Genomic DNA, 24,599 nt, shown 5'->3' on the forward strand with positions numbered 1-24,599 from the left:
CAGGAGGGATGAGGATGCTCGGGAGGGATGAGGATGCTCGGGAAGGACGAGGATGCTCGGGAGCAATGAGGATGCTCGGGAGGGACGAGGATGCTCGGGAGCAATGAGGATGCTCGGGAGGGACGCGGATGCTCGCCGAGGAGGGATGCCCGCCCGGCTCAGCGCCACTTTTTTGTCCACTTTTTGCTCACGGAAAACGCCTTTTGTAAAACGACCAATAAACCCAATTTGTTAAGCAGTGCCGAGCGGCTCGGGACCCCACGTCGCAGCCCGCGCCGGCTCGCCGTTTCCGCCGGGAAGCGGCTCTTTATTGCCAAGCCGCGTGCGGGTTAGTACGCGGGAAAACGCGGCCGGGTTAGTAGCGGATGAAGAAATCCGAGCGGGAGCGAGTCCGTGCCACGGCGCTGGCCGTCCTACACCCTCCGTGCCGATGTCCCTCTGCTCCTCTCCCTCCCGGGCCCGGCAGCGGCGTGCGGGACCCCGAGCGCCGGCACGGCCCAGGGGCTGCCGGCCGCCAGCCCGCGGGAACCTGGAAGGAAAGGATATTTCGGGATGCTGTGTCACCCCAGGGGTGACGGTGGCACGTCACCGAGGGGTGCCCGGGGCAGGGTAGCCGGTCCCCGATGGCAGTTGGGGTCCCGGATTTAGCCCGAATGATGGGTGCCCATCACCCCGGCGTCGGGGCGCCGCCGTGCCCAGCCGTCGCTCACCGTGCCATTGATGCGGGAGGGCCCAAGCCGGGCTCAGCGCCGCCTCCTCCTCCTCCGGCTTCGCCCTCCAGCCCGGCTCGGCCTCCGGCACCGCCATCCAGCCCCAGGCGGGCCGCGGCGGGCCCTCGAGGAAGAGGAGCCCCTCCGAGGGCGAGGAAGGCGGCGAGAAGCCTGCCGGGAAAACGCCCCGTCTCAACCCATCCGTTCCCCCAAATTTCCCCGGCGGGGACGGCTCCCCGCCCGGCCGGGAGGCGCTCACCCGCGTAGAGCCCCTCGTCTTCATCATCGTCGCGGCCGAGGCTGAAGCAGAGGCTGTCGACGGCCAGGGCCAGGGCGCGGGCGAAGTCGGCGTCGGCGAGGAAGGAGCCGTCGGAGGAGCTCACCAGGCTGCAGCGGGCGCTGGCGAAGTTCTCCTCCGAGACGGAGCCCCAGCCGTTGAGCAGCGAGCCCGCCGCCGTCCGCTCTTCCTCCTCCTCCTCCTCCTCTTCCTCGGGGTCGCCCAGCTCGGAGGCCGGCGGCCCGCAGATGTAGCCGTAGGTGTGCGACGGCGAGGAGGGCCGCGGGGACGGGGACGGCTGGCGCCCCGCGGCCGGTGGCCCCGGGGGAACGTCCTCGGCCGGCTCCAGGGACTCGGCCGCCCGCCGCGGCGTCAGGACGCTGTCGCCGTCGTCGCCGAGCGATGGGGACGGCGAGAGGCGGCCGCCGGCCGTCGGCCCCGGGGACCTGCGGGAGCCGCGGGACGATCCGGCCACTTGTTCCCGTACGCGACCGCCCCGTAGCACCCTGAGCCCGGCGCGGGGACTCACCGGGCCGGTGGGTGCCGGGTGCGGGGTGGCCCCCCGGGGTGGGGGGAGCCCGGCGAGGTGCTGCAGTGCCGCGGTTTTGGGGAGCCGAACGCCGGTGGCGGGTCCGGGGCGGCTCCTTGCAGGGGACGGAGGTGGTGGCATCACCGCGGATGTCCCCACCCTTGAGGTCACCTTGCCCCTGGGTGCCAGGGTGGCCCCACGGGGCTGAGGGTGCTCCCCTCCAGCCCCCCCCTCCACTCACCTCGCTCGCCAGCCAGCACCCCTGGGTGCCCCCCGCGGTGGCAGGGGGGGTGGGGGAAGCCTCTGGCCTCCTCGGGTGGCAGGTCCCCGCGGAGGGGGCCGGGGGACCTCGGGGCACCTCGGCTCGGCTGCTCCAAGGACAGGGCTGGTGGGGCGAGAAGGGCAGGGCCGGGCACCCATGGGTGCCGGACCCCCTTCCCCGGTGAGGGGCCATGGGGGCCACCCGCACGCCCCCCTCCATCCTGGGCGACGGCCCACCCCGACTCCCTGCTGCTGGTGGAGCAGGTCCCATGGCAGTGGGTGGGGTCCCGGGTGCCCTCTGTGGGTCCCATGTCACCACGGGGGGGGGTCCCATGGTACCCGGTGGGGGTCCCAGCCACCCTCAGCACCATGGTGGGTGTCCCAGGGTGGGAGGTCCCACAACATCATGAAGGGGTCCTGGGCACTGGGTGGGGGTCCCATGGCCCTACATGTGTCCCACGGCACCAAGTGGGGGTCCCAGCCACCCTGTGGGGGTCCCACACGACCGTGGTGGGTGTCCCAGGCACCGGGTGGGGGTCCCCTGGCACTGGGTGGGGGTCCCATGGCACCACGGAGGGGTCCCAGACCCCCGGGTGGGTCCCATGGCAGTGGGTGGGGGTCCCATGGCACCACGGAGGGGTCCCAGATCCCTGGGTGGGTCCCCTGGCACTGGGTGGGGGTCCCATGGCACCACGGAGCGGTCCCAGACCCCTGTGTGGGTCCCATGGCACTGGGTGGGGGTCCCATGGCACCACGGAGCGGTCCCAGACCCCCGTGTGGGTCCCATGGCACTGGGTGGGGGTCCCATGGCACCACGGAGGGGTCCCAGACCCCTGTGTGGGTCCCATGGCACTGCGTGGGGGTCCCATGGCACCACGGAGGGGTCCCAGACCCCCTGGGTGGGTCCCCTGGCACTGGGTGGGGGTCCCATGGCACCACGGAGTGGTCCCAGATCCCTGTGTGGGTCCCCTCGTACTGGGTGGGGGTCCCATGGCACCACGGAGCGGTCCCAGACCCCCTGGGTGGGTCCCCTGGCACTGGGTGGGGGTCCCATGGCACCACGGAGGGGTCCCAGACCACTGGGTGGGTCCCCTGGCACTGGGTGGGGGTCCCATGGCACCACGGAGGGGTCCCAGACGCCTGGGTGGGTCCCCTGGCACTGGGTGGGGGTCCCATGGCACCACGGAGGGGTCCCAGACACCCTCAGCACCATGGTGGGTGTTCCAGGGTGGGAGGTCCCACAACATCATGAAGGGGTCCTGGGCACTGGGTGGGGGTCCCATGGCCCTACATGTGTCCCACGGCACCAAGTGGGGGTCTCAGCCACCCTGTGGGGGTCCCACACGACCGTGGTGGGTGTCCCAGGCACCGGGTGGGGGTCCCCTGGCACTGGGTGGGGGTCCCATGGCACCACGGAGGGGTCCCAGACCCCCGTGTGGGTCCCATGGCAGTGGGTGGGGGTCCCATGGCACCACGGAGGGGTCCCAGACCCCCGTGTGGGTCCCCTGGCACTGGGTGGGGGTCCCATGGCACCACGGAGCGGTCCCAGACCCCCGCGCACGTACGTACCACCACACGGGATGGAGGTCCCGCAGCACCACGGAGGAGGTCCCACACCCCCCGGGCGGGTGCCACCACACCGCGGGGGGCTCCCAGGCCCCGTGGGGGGGGTCCCGGGCCCCCGGGGCCGGGGGGACTCACTGGTGTCGCTCCAGAGGAGGTGGCTGCTGAGGCTGCTGCTGCTGCCCAGCGTTTTGGAGCCGGAGGCGGATTTCCAGGTGCCCGAGAGCCAGGGCGAGTCGCCGGCCTCCAGCCTGCGGGGACAAGGAGGTCTCGGGACGCCGCTCCCGCCGCCCCGGGGTGCCCCAGCCCGGCCCCCCGTCTCTCCTTGCTCACCTCTGCCGGGCCACCGCGTCCTCGCCGGCGCGGCAGCACAGACCTGCGGAGACGGGCACGGGGGTGACTCCTGGGCGGCACGCGGCGGGTGCCGAGGGGGGTCCACGGTTGGTCCCCGCCGACCGCGGTCGGTCCCCGCCGACCCTCCGGGCTCACCTTTGCCGCGGCGGCCGCCGGCGCGGCGCTGGCGCTGGCACAGGTGGACCAGGAAGGCCAGGAGGGTCACCCAGAGCAGGGCGCCGGCGCCGGCGACGAGGGCGGCCAAGGGCATCGCCTCGGGGCCCCGCGCCACCGCCTCCAGGAGCGGCTCTGCGGGGGGCCACGGTGTTACCCCCCCCACCGGGATGCGATGCCGCGGAGGGATCCCCTTCCTTCCCTGCGCCCCGTCACCTACCCGGGACGCCGCAGGTGACATTGCTGGGCACCCCCAGCCCCGCGCCGTTGAAAGCTGCCACCTGGATGCAGTACGTGGCCCCGGGGCCCGGCGGGAGGGTTTCCAAGCGGTGGGTGCCTCCATCGACTGTCCTGGTGGGGTGGTGAGAGCCGTTGCCCAGGGACCAGACCTGCCGGGCACGGAGAGGCAACTGGCACTCGCCCTTGCTCCTGTCCCGCGCCGTGCACGGGTGTCCCCTTGGATGGGCACCCTGTCCTTGGATGGATCCTTTTGGATGGCCCCGTGGGTGGGTCCCTTTGGGTAGACCCTCCTTGGGTGGATCATCTCGGATGGATCCCCTGGGATGGACATCCACCTTGTGTGGACCCTTGCATGGACCCCCTTGGCTGGCCCCACCTCGGATGGATCCTTTGGTCGGATTCCACACGGATAGGCTCCTTCAGTGGATCCCTCTTGGACAGACCCTCCCTTGGACTGACCCCTCTGGATGGACTCCTTGGATGCCAACCCCTTGGACTGGACTTCCCAGGATGGACCCTGTGCATGCACCCCCCCTTGGAGGGACCTCCTAGGCTGGAGCCCTTGGATGATCCCTTTGGATGGGTGCCCTTAGAAGGACCTTCTTGGATGGATCCCCTTAGATGGGCGTCCTTGGATGCCTTTCTTTGGATGGACCCCCTTGGATGCCCCCCGGTTGGATCCCTTGGATGGACCTCCTTGGATCAACCCCTTGCATTGGCCACCTTAGATGGACCTCCCAGCACGTATCCCGTGACATGGGTCCCTTGGGCGGATGCCTTGGGTGGATCCCTCTTGGATAGACCCTCCCTTGGACGGATCCCCTCGGATAGACCCTCCCTTGGACGGATCCCCTCGGATAGACCCGCCCGGATGAACCTCCTTGGCCAGCAGCCCCCGGTGCCTCCCCGGGGCCCCCAACCTTGTAGCCGCGGATGATGCCGTTGTGGGCGTCGGGAGGAGGCGGCTCCCAGCTCACGACCACGGTGCCGTTCCCCGTCTCAGCCCGGCCCACGGTGACGTGCCGGGGCGCCGCGCTCGGTGCTGCCGGGACAGCAAGGCTGAGACCCCCCCGCGGCCCCCAGCTGGCCCTCGTGGCCCGGGGGTCCTGCTGGGCCAGGGGGGCCCCCGGTCCCTCGCGCGCCCCGTGCCCAGAGCTACCTTCCTCGGGTATCCAGAGGTGCCTGGTGTTGCTGTCCACGCCCTGGGCTCCCCCGGCGTAGGGCCGGACCTTGAACTCGTACTTGTAGCCCCTCCGGAGCGCGGGGATGACGGCGCTGAGCTCCCTGCCGACGTCGTGCTGGGCCCAGGCGGTGCTGGCAGGGAGCAGGCAGCGGTACAGCACCATGAAGCCCTCCGGCGCCGGCGCCGGCGTCAGCACCTGCAAGGCGCGACGGCACGGAGCTGGGGGACGGGGACGGGGACGCTGGGTGGCTTCGGCCCCCTCCGTTCCCCCCTCCGCCCCGCCGCATCCCGGGAGTGCACCAACCCGCCAGCGGAGCTGGACGGCGGCCGCGGAGGGGAGCGCGGTGCTGTTGTCCAGGTGCAGCCGCACGGCCCGCAGGTCCCGCGGCACGGCCTCCTGCCCGCCCGCCTCTGGGAGATCTGCAGGCAGGAGAAGGACTAACGGCAGCGTCGGGCAGGGTGTTGGGCTGCCGGCATCGGCCCAGGCACCCGCCTGAGACGCCTGGAGAGCCTGTTGCCTCCTTAGACGGATCCCCTCGGATGAACCCCCTGTGATGGAGCCCTCTTGGATGGATCCCCTTGGATGGACCCCCCCCTCAATGAATCCCACTTGTTGGATCCCCTTCGATGGATCCCTTTTGGGTAGATCTCCCTTTTACGGACCCCACCCTTGGATGAACCCCCCCACCCCGGGCCTTGGATGGGCCAGCTTGGGTGGATCTCCTTTAGATGGTCTCCCTCTGATGGATCCTCCTTGGGTGGACCCTCCTTAGTTGGACCCCCTTGGATGGATCCCACTTGGATGAACCCTGCTTAGATGGACCCCCTTGATGGACCCTGCTTAGATGGACCCCCTTGGACGGATCCCACTTGGATGGATCCCCCTTAGATGGACACCCTCCCCCTTGGATGGATACCCTTGGATGGGCCAGCTTGGGTAGATCCCCTTTAGATGGGCCTCTCTGAATGGCCCCCCCTTCAGATGGACCCTCTTGGATGGACCCTGCTTAGATGGACCCCCTTGATGGACCCTGCTTAGATGGACCCCCTTGGACGGATCCCACTTGGATGGACCCTCCTTAGACGGACACCTCCTCCTTGAGTGGACCCCCTTGAGATGGACCACCTCGAATGGCCCCCCTTTAGATGGACCCTCTTGGATGGACCCTGCTTAGATGGACCCCCTTGATGGACCCTGCTTAGATGGACCCCCTTGGACGGATCCCACTTGGATGGACCCTCCTTAGACGGACACCTCCTCCTTGAGTAGATCCCCTTGAGATGGACCACCTCGAACGGCCCCCCTTTAGATGGACCCCCGTAGATGAACCCCCCCCCTCCCCAGCCCCGGGCAGGTGGGTGCCACCGCTCACCCTCCACGCGGAGGACGGCCGTGGCGGCCACGATGCCCAGCTGGCTCTGGGCCGTGCAGACGTAGGTGCCCGCGTCGGCGGGCGACACGGCGTAGAGGCGCAGCGTGTGCTCCCGGTCCACCTCGTGCCTGGGGACGCGAGCGCTCCCGTCAGCGCGGCATCGGCGGCGGCGTCCCCCCGCCGTGCCCGTCACCTACCTGCCCCAGGGCAGGTCCCCGCGCTCCTTGTGCCACTGCACCCACGGCAGCGGGTCGCCCTGGGTGCCGCAGGGCAGCTCCACGGTGCTGCCGGCGGCCGCCGCCGTGTCGCTGGGGGGCCGCACGATGGCCGGCTTCTCTGGGGACAACGGGGAGGGGGGGGGGGACGTGAGGGGTGAGACGCCACCAGACACCCCAAAGCCCACCGCGACCTTCTGGTTGTCCCCTCCGCTCACCCAGGACGGAGACCAGCGCCGGGCGGCTCTCCCGCTGGCCCGCCGCGTTGGTGGCCACGCACACGTAGGCGCCCGAGTCGCTCCGCCGCGCCTGGGCCACCCGCAGCTTCCCGCGGGTCACCTTGGGGGGGGGGGGGGGGGGACACATGGCGGAGGGGGGGGGGGTGTCAGGGCCACCGTCCCCACCGCCCGCCCCGAAAACGCTCGTCGCCCCGCGCCCACCTCGTAGCGCCCCGAGGCCACGTCGAGGGGCACGCCGTCCTTCCTCCAGGCCACGCGGGGCTCGGGGTGTCCCCAGGGCGGCACGCAGGGCAGCTCCAGCGCCTGTCCCGCCGTGGCCACCAAGTCACCGGGCTGCAGGCGGAAATTGTCCCGCAGGGCTGCAGGGCGCAGAAGCGTCGGCGGGTGCCACCGACCCGTTCCGGTGACGCCCAGGACGCCGCCGCCACTTACCGTCCCCGGGCGCCGCCGCGTCGGACGGGTGCTGCACCGTGCGGGGAGCCGCCTCGGAGGCCGGGAGCCGGCAGCCTGCGGGGCGCGCGGCGAGCGGGTCGGGTCTCAGCGGCGCCGCTTTGCTCCGGGACCCCCCAACCCTGACGCCCCCCCCCCGCCCTTGCACCCGTTTTTGGGTGCAAGGCCCGGTCCCGCGCTACGTCGCGTCCACCGCGTCCGCCCTCCCGGCGCTGCGAGGAGCAAAGGGCGCAGCCGGGCGCCCCGGGGGCAGAGTTAAGGGGATTTTTGCCCCGTCGCAGCCCAGACCCCACGGTGGTGGCCGTCCCCCCCCCTCCCCGTTCCCCGGCTCCCGGCCCCCCCGCCGGCCGCGCTCACCCGCCAGGCGCAGCAAAGCGGCGCAGAGCCCCAGGCCCAGCGCCGCGGCCCGGCCGCCCGCCATGCCGGTCCCGCCGGCCTCCCGCCGCTGCCGACCTTCCCGTTTCCTCCCGGAGCCGCCGGGCCGGATCCGGGCCCTCCCTGGAGCGGAGCCCCGCCAAGGACGGCCGCCGCTTAGCCCACGTTTCGCGGCGCCCATCCGACACCCCCCAGACCCCCGGGCATCTCCCTAAAACCCGCGGGGGTCCGTCCCGACCCGCTGCAGCGCTGCCCCGAATGAAACGGGGGTTTAGAAGCGATGCAAAGGGACCCCCCCCTCCCCCGTGCAACCCCGCGGCGCGGGGACAATGGCCGGACGCGGGGCAGGAAGCGCCGAGACGGACGCGAGCAGCTCGGAGGGGCCGGCGCAGCGGGTGCTCTGCTGCAGGGGCACCCTCGGGCCCGCGGCGCCGGGGGCCGCGAGCGGCGGGTTTGGGGTGCCGGGTTGGAGGGGTGGCCGTGCACGTGTGTCCCGTGTCCCATGCCGTGCGCATGCCGCACGTCCCGTGTGCCCATGGTGCACAGAGCGTGCACATCCCACGTGCCACGATGCACGCAGCATCTCAGCAGGAGACAGGGCGAGGACTGACCCTGGGAACAGCTTCAGCTGAAAAAGCCGGAGGAGCGTGGCACTCCCACCCCCACCCCAGCAGGGAGCAGCGTGGACTGGAGGCCGTTCCTCTGGGAAGCCATCAGTAGGGACCAGAGTGAACGGCCCGTGCGTTCTCAGCTGCCGCCCTCCTCTCGGAGGCCCCGGGCACCCGGGTCCCATCGGCACCCCCCCAGCACACAAAGGCACCCGCGGGTCCCGCCGCCCGGGTAGTACGTTTAGTTTATTGGTTAGTAGCAACCGTGGGGCCCGGGGAGCAGGGCCTTGCCCCCCCGCACCCCGAGCGCCCCGGGGCGCCCCGGCACCAGCCCCGGGGCCCGGCGAGCTCAGCCGGCCGCTCTCCGCTTTCATCCTAAACCTATTTCCCGGTGAGGCCTAGGGGAGATGCAAAAGTGCGCGCAAAAAAAAAAAACACCCGGGCGATTTTCACAGAAAATCCAGACGCGGCGGAGGGAAGGGACTAACTAGCGAGCGGGCGGCGAGCGGCGCGGCGGGGGCCTGGTTTCGGGGACGGGGCGGCCGGGGAGCTGGGGGGAGAAGCGGGGGGGCCCGCTCCCCGCCGGGGGGGGGGGGGGGTTGCACGCTGCGTGCGTGCCCCCTCCGCGTGCTCCGTGCACGGTCTTACCCGCACGCTGGGTGCGTGCTCGTTTTCCGTGCGCGCTCTCGCTGCAGGCTCCGTGCACGCGCTCTCGGCACACCTTGCACGCACGCTCTCGCTGCACGCTGCTGCACGCTCCGGGCATGCCCCTTGCACGCTCCCTGCGTGCCCCTTGCACGCTCCCTGCACGCTCGCGTTGCAAGCTTTGCGCACGCTTTCTCTGCGCGCTCGGTGCACGCTGTCTCCAAACGCTCGGTGCACGCCCTCTCGCACGCTCCGTGCAGGCTCTCTCTGCACACTCTGTGCACACTTTCTCCATATGCTCCGTGCACAGTCTCTCTGCACGCTCCGGGCATGCTCACGCCACATGCTCTGTGCATGCTGTCTCTGCACGCTCCGGGCACGCTCTCTCCATGTGCTCCATGCGTGCCCTCTTGCACGCTCCGTGCATGCTCCAGGTGCACTCTCTTTGCACAGTCCATGCACGCTTTCTCTGCATGATCCATGCACGCTCACACCACACGCTCCGTGCATGCCCCCTTGCATGCTCCGGGCACGCTCTGGGCACACTCTCTTTGCACACTCTGTGCACGCTCACACCACATGCTCTGTGCACGCTCTGTCTGCGTGCTCCGTGCTTGCCCTCTTGCACGCTCCGTGCATACTCCGGGCACACTCTCTTTGCACGGTCTGTGCCCACTCACACCATACACTCTGTGCATGCCCTCTTGCACGCTCCATGCACACTCTGGGCACACTCTCTCTGCACACTCACACCACACGCTCCGTGCACGCTCTGCGTGCTCCGTGCATGCCCTCTTGCACACTCTGTGCATGCTCTGAGCACACTCTCTTTGCACGGTCTGTGCATGCTCTCTCCGCACGCTCCGTGCACGCTCACACCACATGCTCCGTGCATGCTCTCTCCGCACACACCATGCATGCCCTCTTGCACGCTCCGTGCTTGCCCTCTTGCACGCTCTGGGCACACTCTCTCTGCACACTCCGTGCACGCTCACACCACACGCTCTGCGCATGCCCTCTTGCACGCTCCAGACATGCTCTGGGCACACTCTCTTTGCACAGCCCGTGCACGCTCACACCTCACGCTCCGTGCACGCTCTCTCCGCGTGCTCCATCCATGCCCTCTTGCACGCTCCGTGCACGCTCCGGGCACACTCTCTCTGCACGGTCTGTGCACGCTCACACCACACGCTCCGTGCTTGCCCTCTTGCACGCTCCGGGCATGCTCTGGGCACACTCTCTTTGCACAGCCCATGCACGCTCACACCAAACGCTCCGTGCACGCTCTGTCTGCGTGCTCTATCCATGCCCTCTTGCACGCTCCGTGCATACTCCGGGTACACTCTCTTTGCACGGCACGTGCACGCTCACACCAAACGCTCCGTGCACGCTCTCTCTGCGTGCTCCGTGCATGCCCTCTTGCACGCTCCGGGCACGCTCCGGGCACACTCTCTCTGCACGGTCTGTGCACACTCACACCACACGCTCTGTGCTTGCCCTCTTGCACGCTCCGTGCACACTCTGGGCACACTCTCTCTGCACACTCTGTGCACGCTCACACCACACACTCCGTGCACGCTCTCTCCGCGTGCTCCGTGCTTGCCCTCTTGCACGCTCTGTGCATGCTCTGGGCACACTCTCTTTGCACAGTCTGTGCATGCTCTCTCCGCACGCTCCGTGCACGCTCCGGGCACACTTTTTCTGCATGCTCCATGCATACTCCGGGCACACTCTCTTTGCACGGCCCGTGCACGCTCACACCACATGCTCCGTGCTTGCCCTCTTGCACGCTCTGTGCATGCTCCGGGCACACTCTCTCTGCACGGTCTGTGCACGCTCTCACGACATGCTCCGTGCACGCTCTCTCCGCGTGCTCCGTGCATGCCCTCTTGCACGCTCCGTGCATGCTCTGAGCACACTCTCTTTGCACGGTCTGTGCATGCTCTCTCTGCACGCTCCGTGCACGCTCCCACCACACGCTCCGTGCATGCCCTCTTGCACGCTCCGTGCACGCTCTCTTTGCACACTCCGTGCTTGCCCTCTTGCACACTCCGTGCATGCTCCCTGCACGCTCTCTCTGCATGCTCCCTGCATGTTCGCTCTGCACGCTCCGTGCACGCTCAGACCATACACTCCGTGCTTGCCCTCTTGCACGCTCCGTGCCCGCTCCCTCCGCACGCTCCGTGCCCGCTCCCTCCGCACGCCCCAGCCCCGGGCGGACGCGCTTCCCGCGCGCTCCGCACCGGCTGCCGCATCCCGCGCCGACGGGCAGGCAGAGGGAGCGCGGCGTGCCGGTGCCGGTGCCGGAGCCGGAGCCGGTGCCGGTGCCGGTGCCGGGGCCGACTCCGTAGCGAATTAGTGAGTTGAGGCCGAGCCGCCCGCGCCGGGCGCCCGCCGCTCAGGCGCTGATCTCCACGGCGGCCGCCTCCTCCTGCTCCCGGATGACGGGCACGGCGGCAGTCCGCAGCAGCCGCGGGGCACCGCGGGAGCGGGCCGGAGAGCCCGGAGGCGAGCGGGGCGGCCGGGCCGAGGCCGGCGAGCGGGCCGGCGAGCGGTGGTAGCGGCGGGCCGAGCGGGCCGGGGCGCCCGGCGAACGGCCAGCCGGCGGGTAGCCCGGCCCGCTTTCGCCCGGCGGATCCTCCTCGGTCTCGGGCGGCTCCTGCAACGGGAAGCGAGCGGGGCGCCGGGTTTGGCCCAGGCCGCGGGGCGGCCGGGCGCGCCGAAGGCTCCCGCCGCCATCGTCGTCGTCGTCGTCGTCATCGTCACCGTGGCCGTACCTGGTCCTTGAGGATGTAGAGGGCCACGGGGTTCTTGCGGTCGGGCTCGGCGCTCCGCGCGATGCTCTCGGCTGCGGGGGGTTGAGGGCGGCCGTGGCGTCCCCCCTCCCCGGCCCGGCCCCAGTGCGGGGCTGGGGGGGTTATGGGGGGGGCCGCACTCTGGCCCCGGTGGCAGGGAGGGAGGGGGGTGGCGAGGGGGTGGCCGCTATGGGGCTGCTGTGGGGGCGGCTGTTGGGGTGTCATGGGGGATGCTATGGGGACGCTATGGGGACACTATGGGGGAGGTTGTGGGGGATGCTATGGGGACGCTATGGGGACGCTATGGGGGAGATTGTGGGGGATGCTATGGGGACACTATGGGGGATGCTATAGGGATGCTATGGGGGACACTATGGGGACGCTATGGGGGCTGCTGTGGGAGATGCTATGGGGATGCTATGGGGACACTGTGGGGGACACTATGGGGACACTATGGGGGAGGTTGTGGGGGATGCTATGGGGACGCTATGGGGGCTGCTGTGGGGGCTGCTGTGGGGGTGTCATGGGGGATGCTATGGGGACACTATGGGGACACTATGGGGGAGGTTGTGGGGGATGCTATGGGGACGCTATGGGGGCTGCTCTGGGAGATGCTATGAGGATGCTATGGGGAATGCTATAGGGATGCTATGGGGGACACTATGGGGATGCTATGGGGGCTGCTGTGGGAGATGCTATGGGGATGTTATGGGGACACTGTGGGGGATGCTATGGCGACGCTATGGGGGCTGCTGTAGGGGTGTCATGGGGGATGCTATGGGGACACTATGGGGACACTATGGGGGAGGTTGTGGGGGATGCTATGGGGACGCTATGGGGGCTGCTGTGCGGACGCTATAGGAGACTGCGGGGACTCTATGGGGGACACTCTGGGAGATGCTATTGGGGACCCTATGGAGGGCCCTATGGGGTGCTATGGAAGATGTTATAGGGGGTGCTATGGGGGACGCTGTGGGGGTATGCTTTGGGGGGGGAATGCTATGGAAGGCACAATGGGGACGCTATGGGGACGCTATGGAGATGCCATGGGGGACACTTGGGGGACGCTACGGGGGATGCTTTGGGGACACTATGGGGGACGCTATGGGGGGATGCCATGGGGACACTATGGGGACTCTATGGAGATGCCATGGGTGATGCTTTGGGGACACTATGGGGGACGCCATGGGGACACTATGGGGACTCTATGGAGATGCCATGGGTGATGCTTTGGGGACGCCATGGGGGACGCCATGGGGACACTATGGGGACACTATGGAGATGCCATGGGTGATGCTTTGGGGACACTATGGGGAATGCCATGGGGACACTATGGGGACACTATGGAGATGCCATGGGTGATGCTTTGGGGACACTATGGGGGACGCCATGGGGACACTATGGGGACTCTGGAGATGCCATGGGTGATGCTTTGGGGACGCCATGGGGGACGCCATGGGGACACTATGGGGACACTATGGAGATGCCATGGGTGATGCTTTGGGGACACTATGGGGAATGCCATGGGGACACTATGGGGACACTATGGAGATGCCATGGGTGATGCTTTGGGGACACTATGGGGGATGCCATGGGGACGCTATGGGGACTCTGGAGATGCCATGGGTGATGCTTTGGGGACGCCATGGGGGACGCCATGGGGACACTATGGGGACACTATGGAGATGCCATGGGTGATGCTTTGGGGACGCTATGGGGGACGCCATGGGGACACTATGGCGATGCTCTGGGGCACTCTATGGAGATGCCATGGGGGATGCCTTGGGGACGCTCTGGGGACACCCCGGGGACATTAGGGGGGACGCCATGGGGGACACCCCAGGGACACCCCGGGGACACCCCGGGGACACCCTCACCCCCCCGCCCGCGCTCACCCTCGTGCTTGAGGTGCTCCTCGTCCTGCTCGGCGAAGTCGGCCGCGCCGGGCGCCTCCGCTCCCCGCTTGCCCCTGCCCGGGGCGAGAGCCCGTGACCCACCGACCCAAACCACCCGCCCCCACGACCCGGGGCGGGGGTGGGGGGGCTTCCAACCCCCCCCAAACCCCCCCCAATGACCCCATACTTTTTGGAGGGCTTCCAGCAGGCGCAGACGGTCACCAGCGTGACGAGGAGGAAGATGCCGCCGGTGGAGAGGATGATGTAGAGGGAGCTGCGGCCTGGGGGAGAGCGGCCGTTGGAGCTCCCGAGGCGGCGGAGGGGGGAAAAAGGGGGGAAAAAAACAAAAAAAAACACCAAAATAACCCAAATTTGAGGCGGGAGCATCGGCGACGCAAGCAGCCCTTGGCCGCCGGTCCAGCCCCAGCCTGGTGGCACCGCAACGGTGCCAAGCGCCCGTGCAACCCTGCTGCCTGCAACGCGGTGGCCCGCTTGCCACCAGCGATGCGCCGGGCTCGCTTTGGGGCTAGAAAGGGGGAAAAGAAGGCAAAACCCCACCCTCTCCCGGAGCCGGGATGCGACGCCAAACAACCCGCCCGCCCGCCCGTCGCCGCCGCTTACGGTAGACGGTGAGCTTGACGGGGACGCTGCGGCCGTGGCTGATGGGGTTCTCCACCAGGCAGCTGTAGACGTCGTCGTCGGCCATGAGGACGCGGGTGATGGTGAGGACCTTGTGGTCGGGCGAGAGCAGCAGGCGGGAGTCGTTGCTCAGCGGGCGCCCGTCCTTGAGCCACGTGTAGCTGGGCTTGGTGCCGTTCTCGTGCGAGCAGTTGAGGGTGAAGAACTCGCTGAGCTCCAGCACCGTCGAGGAGGCCACCACCACTTGCGGCTTCGAGATGGGGACTGGAGGGGGGGGGGCGAGGGAAGAGGGAGGCGCCTGCGAGGCGGGTGACCCCCCCTGCAAGGCGGCTGGGGCTGCAAAACCCTCGTGACTAGCGCGTGCCGAAATATTGGGGGGTCCTCGGTGCATCCCGACGCCTCCTTGCAACCCCTTCCCAAACCCTGCTGCATCCCGACACCTTCTTGCAACCCCTTCCCAAACCTCCCCATTGCATCCCGACGCCTCCTTGCAACCCCTTCCCAACCCCCCCCATTGCATCCCACCACATCCTTGCAACTCCTTCCCAAATGTTTCCATTGCATCCCGACGCCTCCTTGCAACCCCTTCCCAGACCTCCCTGTTGCATCCCAACACCTCCTCCCAACCCCTTCCCAAACCCTGCTGCATCCCAACACCTCCTTGCAACCCTTTCCCGAACCCCCCCCGTTGCATCCCAACATCTCCTTGCAACCCCTTCCCAAACGTTTCCGTTGCATCCCGACACCTCCTTGCAGCCCCTTCCCAAATCCTGCTGCATCCTGATGCTTCCTTGCAATCCCTTCCTCAACTTCCCTGTTGAATCCCGACGCCTCCTTGCAATCCCTTCCTGACCGTTCCCATTGCATCCTGACAGCTCCTCGCAACCCCTTCCCGAACCCTGTTGCATCCCAACACCTCCTCACAACCCCTTCCCAAACTTTTCCATTGCATCCCAATGCCTCCGCGCGGCCCCTTCCCGACCGTTCCCATTGCATCCCGCTGCCTTCTCGCAACCCCTTCCCAAACCTCCCTATTGCATCCTGATGCCTCCTTGCAGCCCCTTCCCGAACATCCCTGTTCCATCCCAGCTCCTCCTTGCAACCCCTTCCCAACCATTCCCACTGCATCCCACCACCTCCTTGCAACCCCTTCCCAACCATTCCCATTGCATCCCAACATCTCCTCGCAACCCCTTCCCAACTATTCCCACTGCATCCCACCACCTCCTCGCAGCCCCTTCCCAACCATTCCCACTGCATCCCACCACCTCCTTGCAATCCCTTCCCAAACCTCCCTATTGCATCCCAACTCCTCCTTGCAACCCCTTCCCGAATCCTGCTGCATCCCGATGCCTCCGCGCAGCCCCTTCCCAACCATTCCCACCGCATCCCACCACCTCCTCGCAACCCCTTCCCAACCATTCCCACTGCATCCCACCACCTCCTCGCAACCCCTTCCCAACCGTTCCCATTGCATCCCAACTCCTCCTTGCAATCTCTTCCCAACCATTCCCACCGCATCCCACCACCTCCTCGCAACCCCTTCCCAACCATTCCCACTGCATCCCACCACCTCCTCGCAACCCCTTCCCAACCATTCCCACTGCATCTCACCACCTCCTCGCAAACCCTTCCCAACCATTCCCACTGCATCCCACCACCTCCTCGCTTCCCCTTCCCAACCATTCCCACCGCATCCCAACGCCTCCTCACTTCCCCTTCCCAACCATTCCCACCGCATCCCAACGCCTCCTCACTTCCCCTTCCCAACCATTCCCACCGCATCCCACCACCTCCTCGCTTCCCCTTCCCAACCGTTCCCATTGCATCCCACCACCTCCTCGCTTCCCCTTCCCAACCGTTCCCACCGCATCCCGCCGCCCCCGTGCAGCCCCTTCCCAACCGTTCCCATTGCATCCCAACTCCTCCGTGCAACCCCTTCCCAACCGTTCCCATTGCATCCCGCCGCCTCCTTGCAACCCCTTCCCAACCGTTCCCATTGCATCCCACCACCTCCTCGCTTCCCCTTCCCAACCGTTCCCACTGCATCCCACCACCTCCTCGCTTCCCCTTCCCAACCGTTCCCATTGCATCCCACCACCTCCTCGCTTCCCCTTCCCAACCGTTCCCATTGCATCCCACCACCTCCTCGCTTCCCCTTCCCAACCATTCCCACCGCATCCTGCCGCCTCCTTGCAACCCCTTCCCAAACCTCCCTATTGCATCCTGATGCTTCCTTGCAACCTGTTCCCGAACTGCCCCGTTGCATCCCAACTCCTCCTTGCAATCTCTTCCCAACCATTCCCATTGCATCCCAGCTCCTCCTCGCAACCCCTTCCCAACCATTCCCATTGCATCCCACCACCTCCTCGCTTCCCCTTCCCAACCGTTCCCACCGCATCCCACCGCCTCCTCGCAACCCCTTCCCAACCATTCCCACCGCATCCCACCGCCTCCTCGCAACCCCTTCCCAACCATTCCCACCGCATCCCACCGCCTCCTTGCAACCCCTTCCCAACCATTCCCACCGCATCCCACCGCCTCCTCGCAGCCCCTTCCCAACCATTCCCACTGCATCCCACCACCTCCTCGCTTCCCCTTCCCAACCGTTCCCATTGCATCCCACCACCTCCTTGCAACCCCTTCCCAACCATTCCCACCGCATCCCACCGCCTCCTCGCAACCCCTTCCCAACCATTCCCACCGCATCCCACCACCTCCTTGCAACCCCTTCCCAACCATTCCCACCGCATCCCACCGCCTCCTTGCAACCCCTTCCCAACCGTTCCCATTGCATCCCACCACCTCCTTGCAACCCCTTCCCAAACCTCCCTATTGCATCCCACCACCTCCTTGCAACCCCTTCCCAAACCTCCCTATTGCATCCTGATGCTTCCTTGCAACCTGTTCCCGAACTGCCCCGTTGCATCCCAACTCCTCCTTGCAATCTCTTCCCAACCGTTCCCATTGCATCCCACCACCTCCTTGCAATCCCTTCCCAACCGTTCCCACCGCATCCCACCACCTCCTTGCAATCCCTTCCCAACCGTTCCCATTGCATCCCACCACCTCCTTGCAACCCCTTCCCAAACCCTGCTGCATCCCGATGCCTCCTCGCTTCCCCTTCCCAACCGTTCCCACTGCATCCCACCACCTCCTCGCAGCCCCTTCCCAACCGTTCCCATTGCATCCCACCACCTCCTCGCTTCCCCTTCCCAACCGTTCCCACCGCATCCCGCCGCCCCCGCGCAGCCCCTTCCCAACCATTCCCATTGCATCCCACCACCTCCTCGCTTCCCCTTCCCAACCATTCCCACCGCATCCCACCGCCTCCTTGCAACCCCTTCCCAAACCCTGCTGCATCCCGATGCCTCCTTGCTTCCCCTTCCCAACCGTTCCCATTGCATCCCACCACCTCCTCGCTTCCCCTTCCCAACCGTTCCCATTGCATCCCACCACCTCCTCGCAGCCCCTTCCCAACCATTCCCACCGCATCCCGCTGCCTCCTTGCAACCCCTTCCCAAACCTCCCTATTGCATCCTGATGCTTCCTTGCAACCTGTTCCCGAACTGCCCCGTTGCATCCCAACTCCTCCTTGCAATCTCTTCCCAACCGTTCCCATTGCATCCCAACTCCTCCTTGCAATCTCTTCCCAACCGTTCCCATTGCATCCCAACTCCTCCTTGCAATCTCTTCCCAACCGTTCCCACCGCATCCCACCACCTCCTCGCTTCCCCTTCCCAACCATTCCCATTGCATCCCACCACCTCCTTGCAACCCCTGCCCGAATCCTGCTGCATCCCGATGCCTCCTTGCTTCCCCTTCCCAACCATTCCCACTGCATCCCACCACCTCCGTGCAACCCCTTCCCAACCATTCCCATTGCATCCCAACTCCTCCTCGCAACCCCTTCCCAACCATTCCCACCGCATCCCACCACCTCCTCGCTTCCCCTTCCCAACCGTTCCCATTGCATCCCACCACCTCCTCGCAGCCCCTTCCCAACCATTCCCACCGCATCCCACCACCTCCTTGCAACCCCTTCCCAACCGTTCCCATTGCATCCCACCGCCTCCTTGCAACCCCTTCCCAAACCCTGCTGCATCCCGATGCCTCCTCGCAGCCCCTTCCCAACCGTTCCCACCGCATCCCACCACCTCCTCGCAGCCCCTTACTGTCCACGGTGAGGTTGATGCTCTTCTCGCCGGTGAAGGTGTCGTCGGTGATGGACACCTCCACCTCGTAGGTGCCCTCGTCGGCCAGCTGCAGCGGGCTGATGAGCAGCGAGCCGTTGCGCAGCACCCGCAGGCGGTCGCGGTAGTCGGGCCGCAGGGTGCCGATGATCTCGGTGCCGACGGACTGCACCACGGTGACGGGCTTGTCGCGCCTGAGCTGCCACTTCACCACGGGCCGGTCGGCGCTGGCGCTGCTGTAGCGCACCGAGAGCAGGGCCGCCTCGCCCGCCGTGCCGCGCACCAGCGGCGCCGCGCTGGTGACGTTCACCCCGCGCGACGGGCCTGCCGGGGAGAGCGGGCGCACGGGCAGCGCGGCGCAGGGGACCCCCCCCCCGCCCGCCCCGCCGAAACGCGCCAGCACCCGATTGACGCGGCGGCGGCGGTGCTGGCCCCGGCGGGTGCACGCGGGAATGCTTGCAGGGCGGCGGGCGTGTTCGCACCGCGGGGCGCGTGCGGAAATGCTTTGCAACCTAATATGCACGCAGGAATGTTTGCAACACAGTGTGCATGCAAAAAATGTTTGCAACGTAATATGCATGCAGAAATGTTTGCAACCTGGCGTGCATGCAGAATCCTTGCAGCACGGGGTGCATGCAGAAATGCTTGCAACACCGTGTGCATGCAGAATCCTTGCACTGCAGAAATGCTTGCAGCGCGACGTGCGTGTTTGCACTGCGGGGCACGTGCGGAAATGCTTTGCAACCTAATATGCACGCAGGAATGCTTGCAACACGGTGTGCATGCAAAAAATGTTTGCAACGTAATATGCACGCAGGAATGTTTGCAACCTGGCGTGCATGCAGAATCCTTGCAGCACGGGGTGCATGCAGAAATGCTTGCAACCTGGTGTGCATGCAGAATCCTTGCACTGCAGAAATGCTTGCAGCGCGGCGTGCGTGTTTGCACCGCGGGGCGCGTGCGGAAATGCTTTGCAACCTAATATGCACGCAGGAATGCTTGCAACACGGCGTGCATGCAAAAAATGTTTGCAACCTGGCGTGCATGCAGAATCCTTGCAGCACGGGGTGCATGCAAAAAATGTTTGCAACCTGGCGTGCATGCAGAATTCTTGCACTGCAGAAAAGCTTGCAGCGCAGCGTGCGTGTTTGCACCACGGGGCACGTGCGGAAATGCTTTGCAACCTAATATGCACGCAGGAATGCTTGCAACACAGTGTGCATGCAGGAATGCTTGCAACCTAATATGCATGCAGAAAGGCTTGCAACACGGTGTGCATGCAGAATCCTTGCAGCACAGGGTGCATGCAGAAATGCTTTGCAACACAGCATGTGCATGCAGAAATGCTTGCAACCTGGTGTGCATGCAAAGAAATGTTTGCAACCTAATATGCATGCAGAAATGCTTGCAACACAACGTGCATGCAGAATTCGTGCACTGCTGGCTGCATGCAGAAATGCTTGCAGCGCGGTGTGCGTGTTTGCACCGTGGGGCGCGTGCAGAAATGCTTTGCAACCTAATATGCACGCAGGAATGCTTGCAACCTGGCGTGCATGCAAAAAATGTTTGCAACCTAATATGCATGCAGAAATGTTTGCAACCTGGCGTGCATGCAGAATCCTTGCAGCACGGGGTGCATGCAAAAAATGTTTGCAACCTGGCGTGCATGCAGAATTCTTGCACTGCAGAAAAGCTTGCAGCGCGACGTGCGTGTTTGCACCACGGGGCACGTGCGGAAATGCTTTGCAACCTAATATGCACGCAGGAATGCTTGCAACATGGCGTGCATGCAAAAAATGTTTGCAACGTAACATGCATGCAGAATGCTTGCAACCTGGCGTGCATGCAGAATCCTTGCAGCACGGGGTGCATGCAAAAAAATGTTTGCAACCTAATATGCATGCAGAAATGCTTGCAACACGGCGTGCATGCAGAAATGCTTGCAACCTGGCGTGCATGCAGGATGTTTGCACTGTGGGGTGCATGCAGAAATGTTTGCAACCTGGTGTGCATGCAGAAAGGCTTGCAACACAACATGCATGCAGAATTCGTGCACTGCTGGCTGCATGCAGAAATGCTTGCAGCGCGGCGTGCGTGTTTGCACCGCGGGGCGTGTGCGGAAATGCTTTGCAACCTAATATGCACGCAGAAATGTTTGCAACACGGCGTGCATGCAAAAAATGCTTGCTACCTAATATGCATGCAGAAATGCTTGCAACACGGTGTGCGTGCAGGAATGCTTGCAACTTAATATGCATGCAGAAATGCTTGCAACACAGCGTGCATGCAGAATCCTTGCAGCACAGGGTGCATGCAGAAATGCTTGCAATGCAACGTGCATGCAGAATTCTTGCACTGCTGGGTGCATGCAGAAATGCCTGCAACCTAATATGCATGCAGAAATGCTTGCAACACAACGTGCATGCAGGAATGCTTGCAACACAACGTGCATGCAGAATCCTTGCAACACGGCGTGCATGCAGGAATGCTTGCAACCTGACGTGCATGCAGAATCCTTGCAGCACGGGGTGCATGCAGAAAGGCTTGCAACACGGTGTGCATGCAGAAATGCTTGCAACACAGCGTGCATGCAGAATCCTTGCACTGCAGAAATGCTTGCAGCGCGGCGTGCGTGTTTGCACTGCGGGGCGTGTGCGGAAATGCTTTGCAACCTAATATGCACACAGGAATGCTTGCAACACGGTGTGCATGCAAAAAATGTTTGCAACGTAATATGCACGCAGGAATGTTTGCAACCTGGTGTGCATGCAGAATCCTTGCACTGCAGAAAAGCTTGCAGCGCGGCATGCGTGTTTGCACCGCAGGGCGCGTGCGGAAATGCTTTGCAACCTAATATGCACGCAGAAATGCTTGCAACCTGGCGTGCATGCAGGATGCTTGCGCTGCGGGGTGCGTGCAGAAATGCTTGCAGCACCACATGCATGCAGAAATGTTTGCATCGTGGGGTGCATGCAGAAAACGCTCACAAACTGGCGTGCATGCAGAAATATTTGCACCGCGGGGTGCGTGCAGAACTGCCTGCACTGCTGGGTGCGTGCAGAAAAGCTTGCAACACGGCATGCAAGCAAAAATGCACCACCACCCCCCAAAAAAGAGCAGGCATAAGTGGAAAACCCAGCGCTCGGGCCCAGAGGACGCTCCAATCCCGTGTTTCACCCCTCGGCACCGCTTGCAAGCCAAAAAAAGGGCAGGGAAACACCGCGAGAGCCACGGACGGAGCAATCTTGGGGGGCTGCAGAGGGATTTCGGCACCCGCTTGCACCCGGCGCGAGGAGCAGCCGCCCGCCACGCCGGGCTGCAAGACCGCCACACGCAAACACCAAATGCAAAAAAAGAAGCAATTTTCAGCCTTAACGCAGGGCGTGCAAACCACCAGTGCAATCCAGCACGAGGAAAACCCCAAAACATGCTTTTTTGCCCCCAAAACGCCGCAAGCCCCCCGGGGCCGGATGCTGGCAATCCGAGGGTGAACAAGTCCCGGATTGAGGGAAGGCGCCCGGCAGCGCCCGGAGCGGCAAGAAAGGCTTTAAACAAGCCCCAAAGTCATGGGACCTATTGGTATGCAGAGCCCGTCCTCCTTCCCCGCAGGCTGCTCCGAGAAAAAAAACAAGGATCCCGATTTAAGGCCGCTTTTTTAGCTCCGGGGAACGAGCCGTGCAAAAAAGCCGGGGTGTTTTTTGCAGGAAAAGTGGCCTGTTTGGGGCTTGGCCCCGCGGCGTTTTGCAAAGCGGGTGCTCTCGGGTGCTGCGCCCGCTGCTTTGCCCGGCCCCGCTCGGCCTCTTGCAAAAGTTGTTCTCCTCCCGCCCTGCAAATTCTGGGTTTGCAAATCCTTTTCCTGCAAATTCTGCTTTGGCAAATCCTTGTTTTGCAAAACCTTTTCTGCAAATCCCTTTTTTTGCAAATCCCTTTCTTGCAAATCCCTTTCTTGCAAATCCCTTTCTTGCAAATCCCTTTCTTGCAAATCCCTTTCTTGCAAATCCTTTTTCTGCAAATGCTTTTTCTGCAAATCCCTTTTTTTCCAAATCCTTTTTCTGCAAATCCCTTTTTTTGCAAGTCCCTTTTCTTGCAAATCCCTTTTTTGCAAATACTTTTTCTGCAAATCCTTTTTCTGCAAATCCTTTTCTTGCAAATCCCTTTCTTGCAAATCCTTTTTCTGCAAACGCTTTTTCTGCAAATCCCTTTTTTTCCAAATCCTTTTCTGCAAATCCTTTTTCTGTAAATCCTTTTCTGCAAATCCCTTTTCTTGCAAATCCCTTTTCTGCAAATCCTTTTTCTGCAAATCCCTTTTCTTGCAAATCCCTTTTTTGCAAATCCTTTTTCTGCAAATCCCTTTTTTGCAAATCCCTTTCTTGCAAATCCTTTTCTTGCAAATCCCTTTCTTGCAAATCCTTTTTCTGCAAATGCTTTTTCTGCAAATCCCTTTTCTTGCAAATCCCTTTTTTGCAAATCCTTTTTCTGCAAATCCCTTTTTTTGCAAATCCCTTTTCTTGCAAATCCCTTTTTTGCAAATCCCTTTTTTGCAAATCCTTTTTCTGCAAATCCTTTTCTTGCAAATCCTATGTTTTTGCAAATCCCCTTTTTGCATTTTTTCTTTGCATGCTTTCCCCCCCCCCCTTTTTTCCCCTCCTTTTTGCATTTTTTCCCCTTCCCCCCCTCCGCGGCCGGGCGGCTTTCGCGCATGAATTCCCAAAAATAACGGCGCGCGCAGAGCCCAAAACCCTTTGCGAGCGTCCCGCTTGCCCCCGCCGCTCTTTTAACCGCTTCGGCCCGATTTCAACCCAAGGCCAGCGGCGTTTTTCCGCCCGGGATGGCCGAGGCCACGGAGGTGTTAAGCGCTTCGGACCTCCCCGGGGTGATTTTTCCCCCTTTGCGGCATTCAAATCCCTATTCCCTTGCGGGAACCTCCCGAAAAACTCCCAAATTTCTCCGTTGGTTTTCAGGCTGCGTCGCTTTGCCCCCAAAATTCCCATTTTTTTTGCCTGGTTTCTTCCCCCTCCCGCAGCAAAAATCCATCCCGTATCGCCGCCTCCCGAAATTCCCCGCTCCCCATCGGATAAACGGAGGGATTAACGGATAAACGGCCCCAAAATCCCTTTTGCTCCCGGCTCCCTTCGCCTTCCCTCGCTACCCGCTGCCGCAGGTGCATCGGCGCCCGAATCGCCCCGGGAAAGCGGATTAAATCCGGAATGAGCTGCGGAGATTTCCCTATTCCTGGGGAAAAGATGCTGCCCCCCCCCATCGGTTTTTGGGCACAGATTGGGGGAAAAAAAGGAAAAATAGGTGGTTTTGGGGGGGTTTGGGAGCTGGGTGCTGGGTGACCTGTCCCCCCCGCCGCAGGAATGGGGAGCAAACCCCAAAATTAGGAGCCTGGAGGGGGAAAACAGCCGCGTCAGCGTTTCCCACGCTGCCGCCGCCGGCTTTCCCGCGGGCCGGCCGGCCAAGGGCCGGGTTTTTTCCCCTTTTCCCGAAAAAAAAGAGGCCGCCGAGGGGGTTTAGAAGCTTTGGGAAGAAATAGGTTGAGGCGGAAAGGACGATGAAGCAGCAAAAGCTGAATTTGGGCTGTGGGGCCCCTTGTAAAGGGGGTGTCGTCGTCCCCCCCCCGACGGCGGGCGGAAAAATAGCGTTTTTGGAGGCCGAACAAGCGCCGCCGGGAAAAAAAAATGATTTTTCAGCAGGGGGTGTTCGGATTGGGGCATTTGGTCCTTTTTCCCTAGTTTTTCCCCCAGTTTCCCCCCTCCCTTCTCCCCCTCCGCCCCGGGGGGGGCTCGGGGGGGCCCCTACCTGCGTGCAGGGCCAGGAGGCAGGCGAGGAGGGCGGCGGGCGCCGGGCGCATTTCGGCCTCGCTCGGCCTCGCCTGGGCCGCTCCGGGCACGTCCCCGGG

The 24,599-nt window shown here is 64.3% G+C and overlaps 2 protein-coding genes across 4 annotated transcripts; both read right to left on the reverse strand.

Moving 5' to 3' along the window:
* ROBO4 (roundabout guidance receptor 4) lies at window positions 1-8,324 on the reverse strand. 3 transcript variants are annotated; one of them, XM_064524373.1, is made up of 18 exons: window positions 7,905-8,324; window positions 7,530-7,604; window positions 7,299-7,456; window positions 7,077-7,197; window positions 6,841-6,979; window positions 6,644-6,771; window positions 5,575-5,708; window positions 5,247-5,466; window positions 5,008-5,129; window positions 4,068-4,236; window positions 3,830-3,982; window positions 3,674-3,716; window positions 3,347-3,591; window positions 1,758-1,901; window positions 1,517-1,631; window positions 970-1,433; window positions 711-881; window positions 1-529 (listed from the first exon to the last, which is right to left on the reverse strand). In XM_064524373.1, the coding sequence occupies exons 1-18, from the start codon at window positions 8,101-8,103 to the stop codon at window positions 414-416; spliced, it is 2,916 nt and encodes a 971-aa protein (XP_064380443.1). In that variant the 5' UTR covers window positions 8,104-8,324; the 3' UTR covers window positions 1-413. The 3 variants fall into 3 exon arrangements, with proteins under 3 accessions (XP_064380443.1, XP_064380444.1, XP_064380445.1); XM_064524374.1 differs by having other exon boundaries at window positions 5,575-5,690; window positions 7,905-8,323; XM_064524375.1 differs by lacking the exon at window positions 3,830-3,982.
* A 1,155-nt stretch (window positions 8,325-9,479) lies between these two features.
* On the reverse strand, window positions 9,480-24,599 carry HEPACAM (hepatic and glial cell adhesion molecule). The gene is made up of 7 exons (XM_064524376.1): window positions 24,500-24,599; window positions 18,680-19,021; window positions 14,487-14,768; window positions 14,053-14,146; window positions 13,866-13,939; window positions 11,953-12,023; window positions 9,480-11,834 (listed from the first exon to the last, which is right to left on the reverse strand). Exons 1-7 carry the CDS (start codon window positions 24,549-24,551, stop codon window positions 11,574-11,576), a joined length of 1,176 nt encoding a protein of 391 aa, XP_064380446.1. The 5' UTR covers window positions 24,552-24,599; the 3' UTR covers window positions 9,480-11,573.

This window comes from Dromaius novaehollandiae, chromosome 21 (genome assembly GCF_036370855.1).
Source record: "Dromaius novaehollandiae isolate bDroNov1 chromosome 21, bDroNov1.hap1, whole genome shotgun sequence".
NCBI lineage: Eukaryota > Metazoa > Chordata > Aves > Casuariiformes > Dromaiidae > Dromaius > Dromaius novaehollandiae.

Coding starts and splice junctions, on each gene's coding strand:
- ROBO4 (XM_064524373.1), bottom strand. CDS start 8,103: ATGGGCGCCGCGAAACGTGGGCTAAGCGGCGGCCGTCCTTGGCGGGGC. Junction 5,467..5,574: donor CCGTCCAGCTCCGCTGGCGG/GTTGGTGCACTC, acceptor CGCGCCTTGCAG/GTGCTGACGCCGGCGCCGGC. Junction 1,434..1,516: donor ACCCGGCACCCACCGGCCCG/GTGAGTCCCCGC, acceptor CGGCTCCCGCAG/GTCCCCGGGGCCGACGGCCG.
- HEPACAM (XM_064524376.1), bottom strand. CDS start 24,551: ATGCGCCCGGCGCCCGCCGCCCTCCTCGCCTGCCTCCTGGCCCTGCAC. Junction 19,022..24,499: donor CCTCCTGGCCCTGCACGCAG/GTAGGGGCCCCC, acceptor TCTCCCCGGCAG/GCCCGTCGCGCGGGGTGAAC. Junction 14,769..18,679: donor CATCAACCTCACCGTGGACA/GTAAGGGGCTGC, acceptor CCCCCCCTCCAG/TCCCCATCTCGAAGCCGCAA.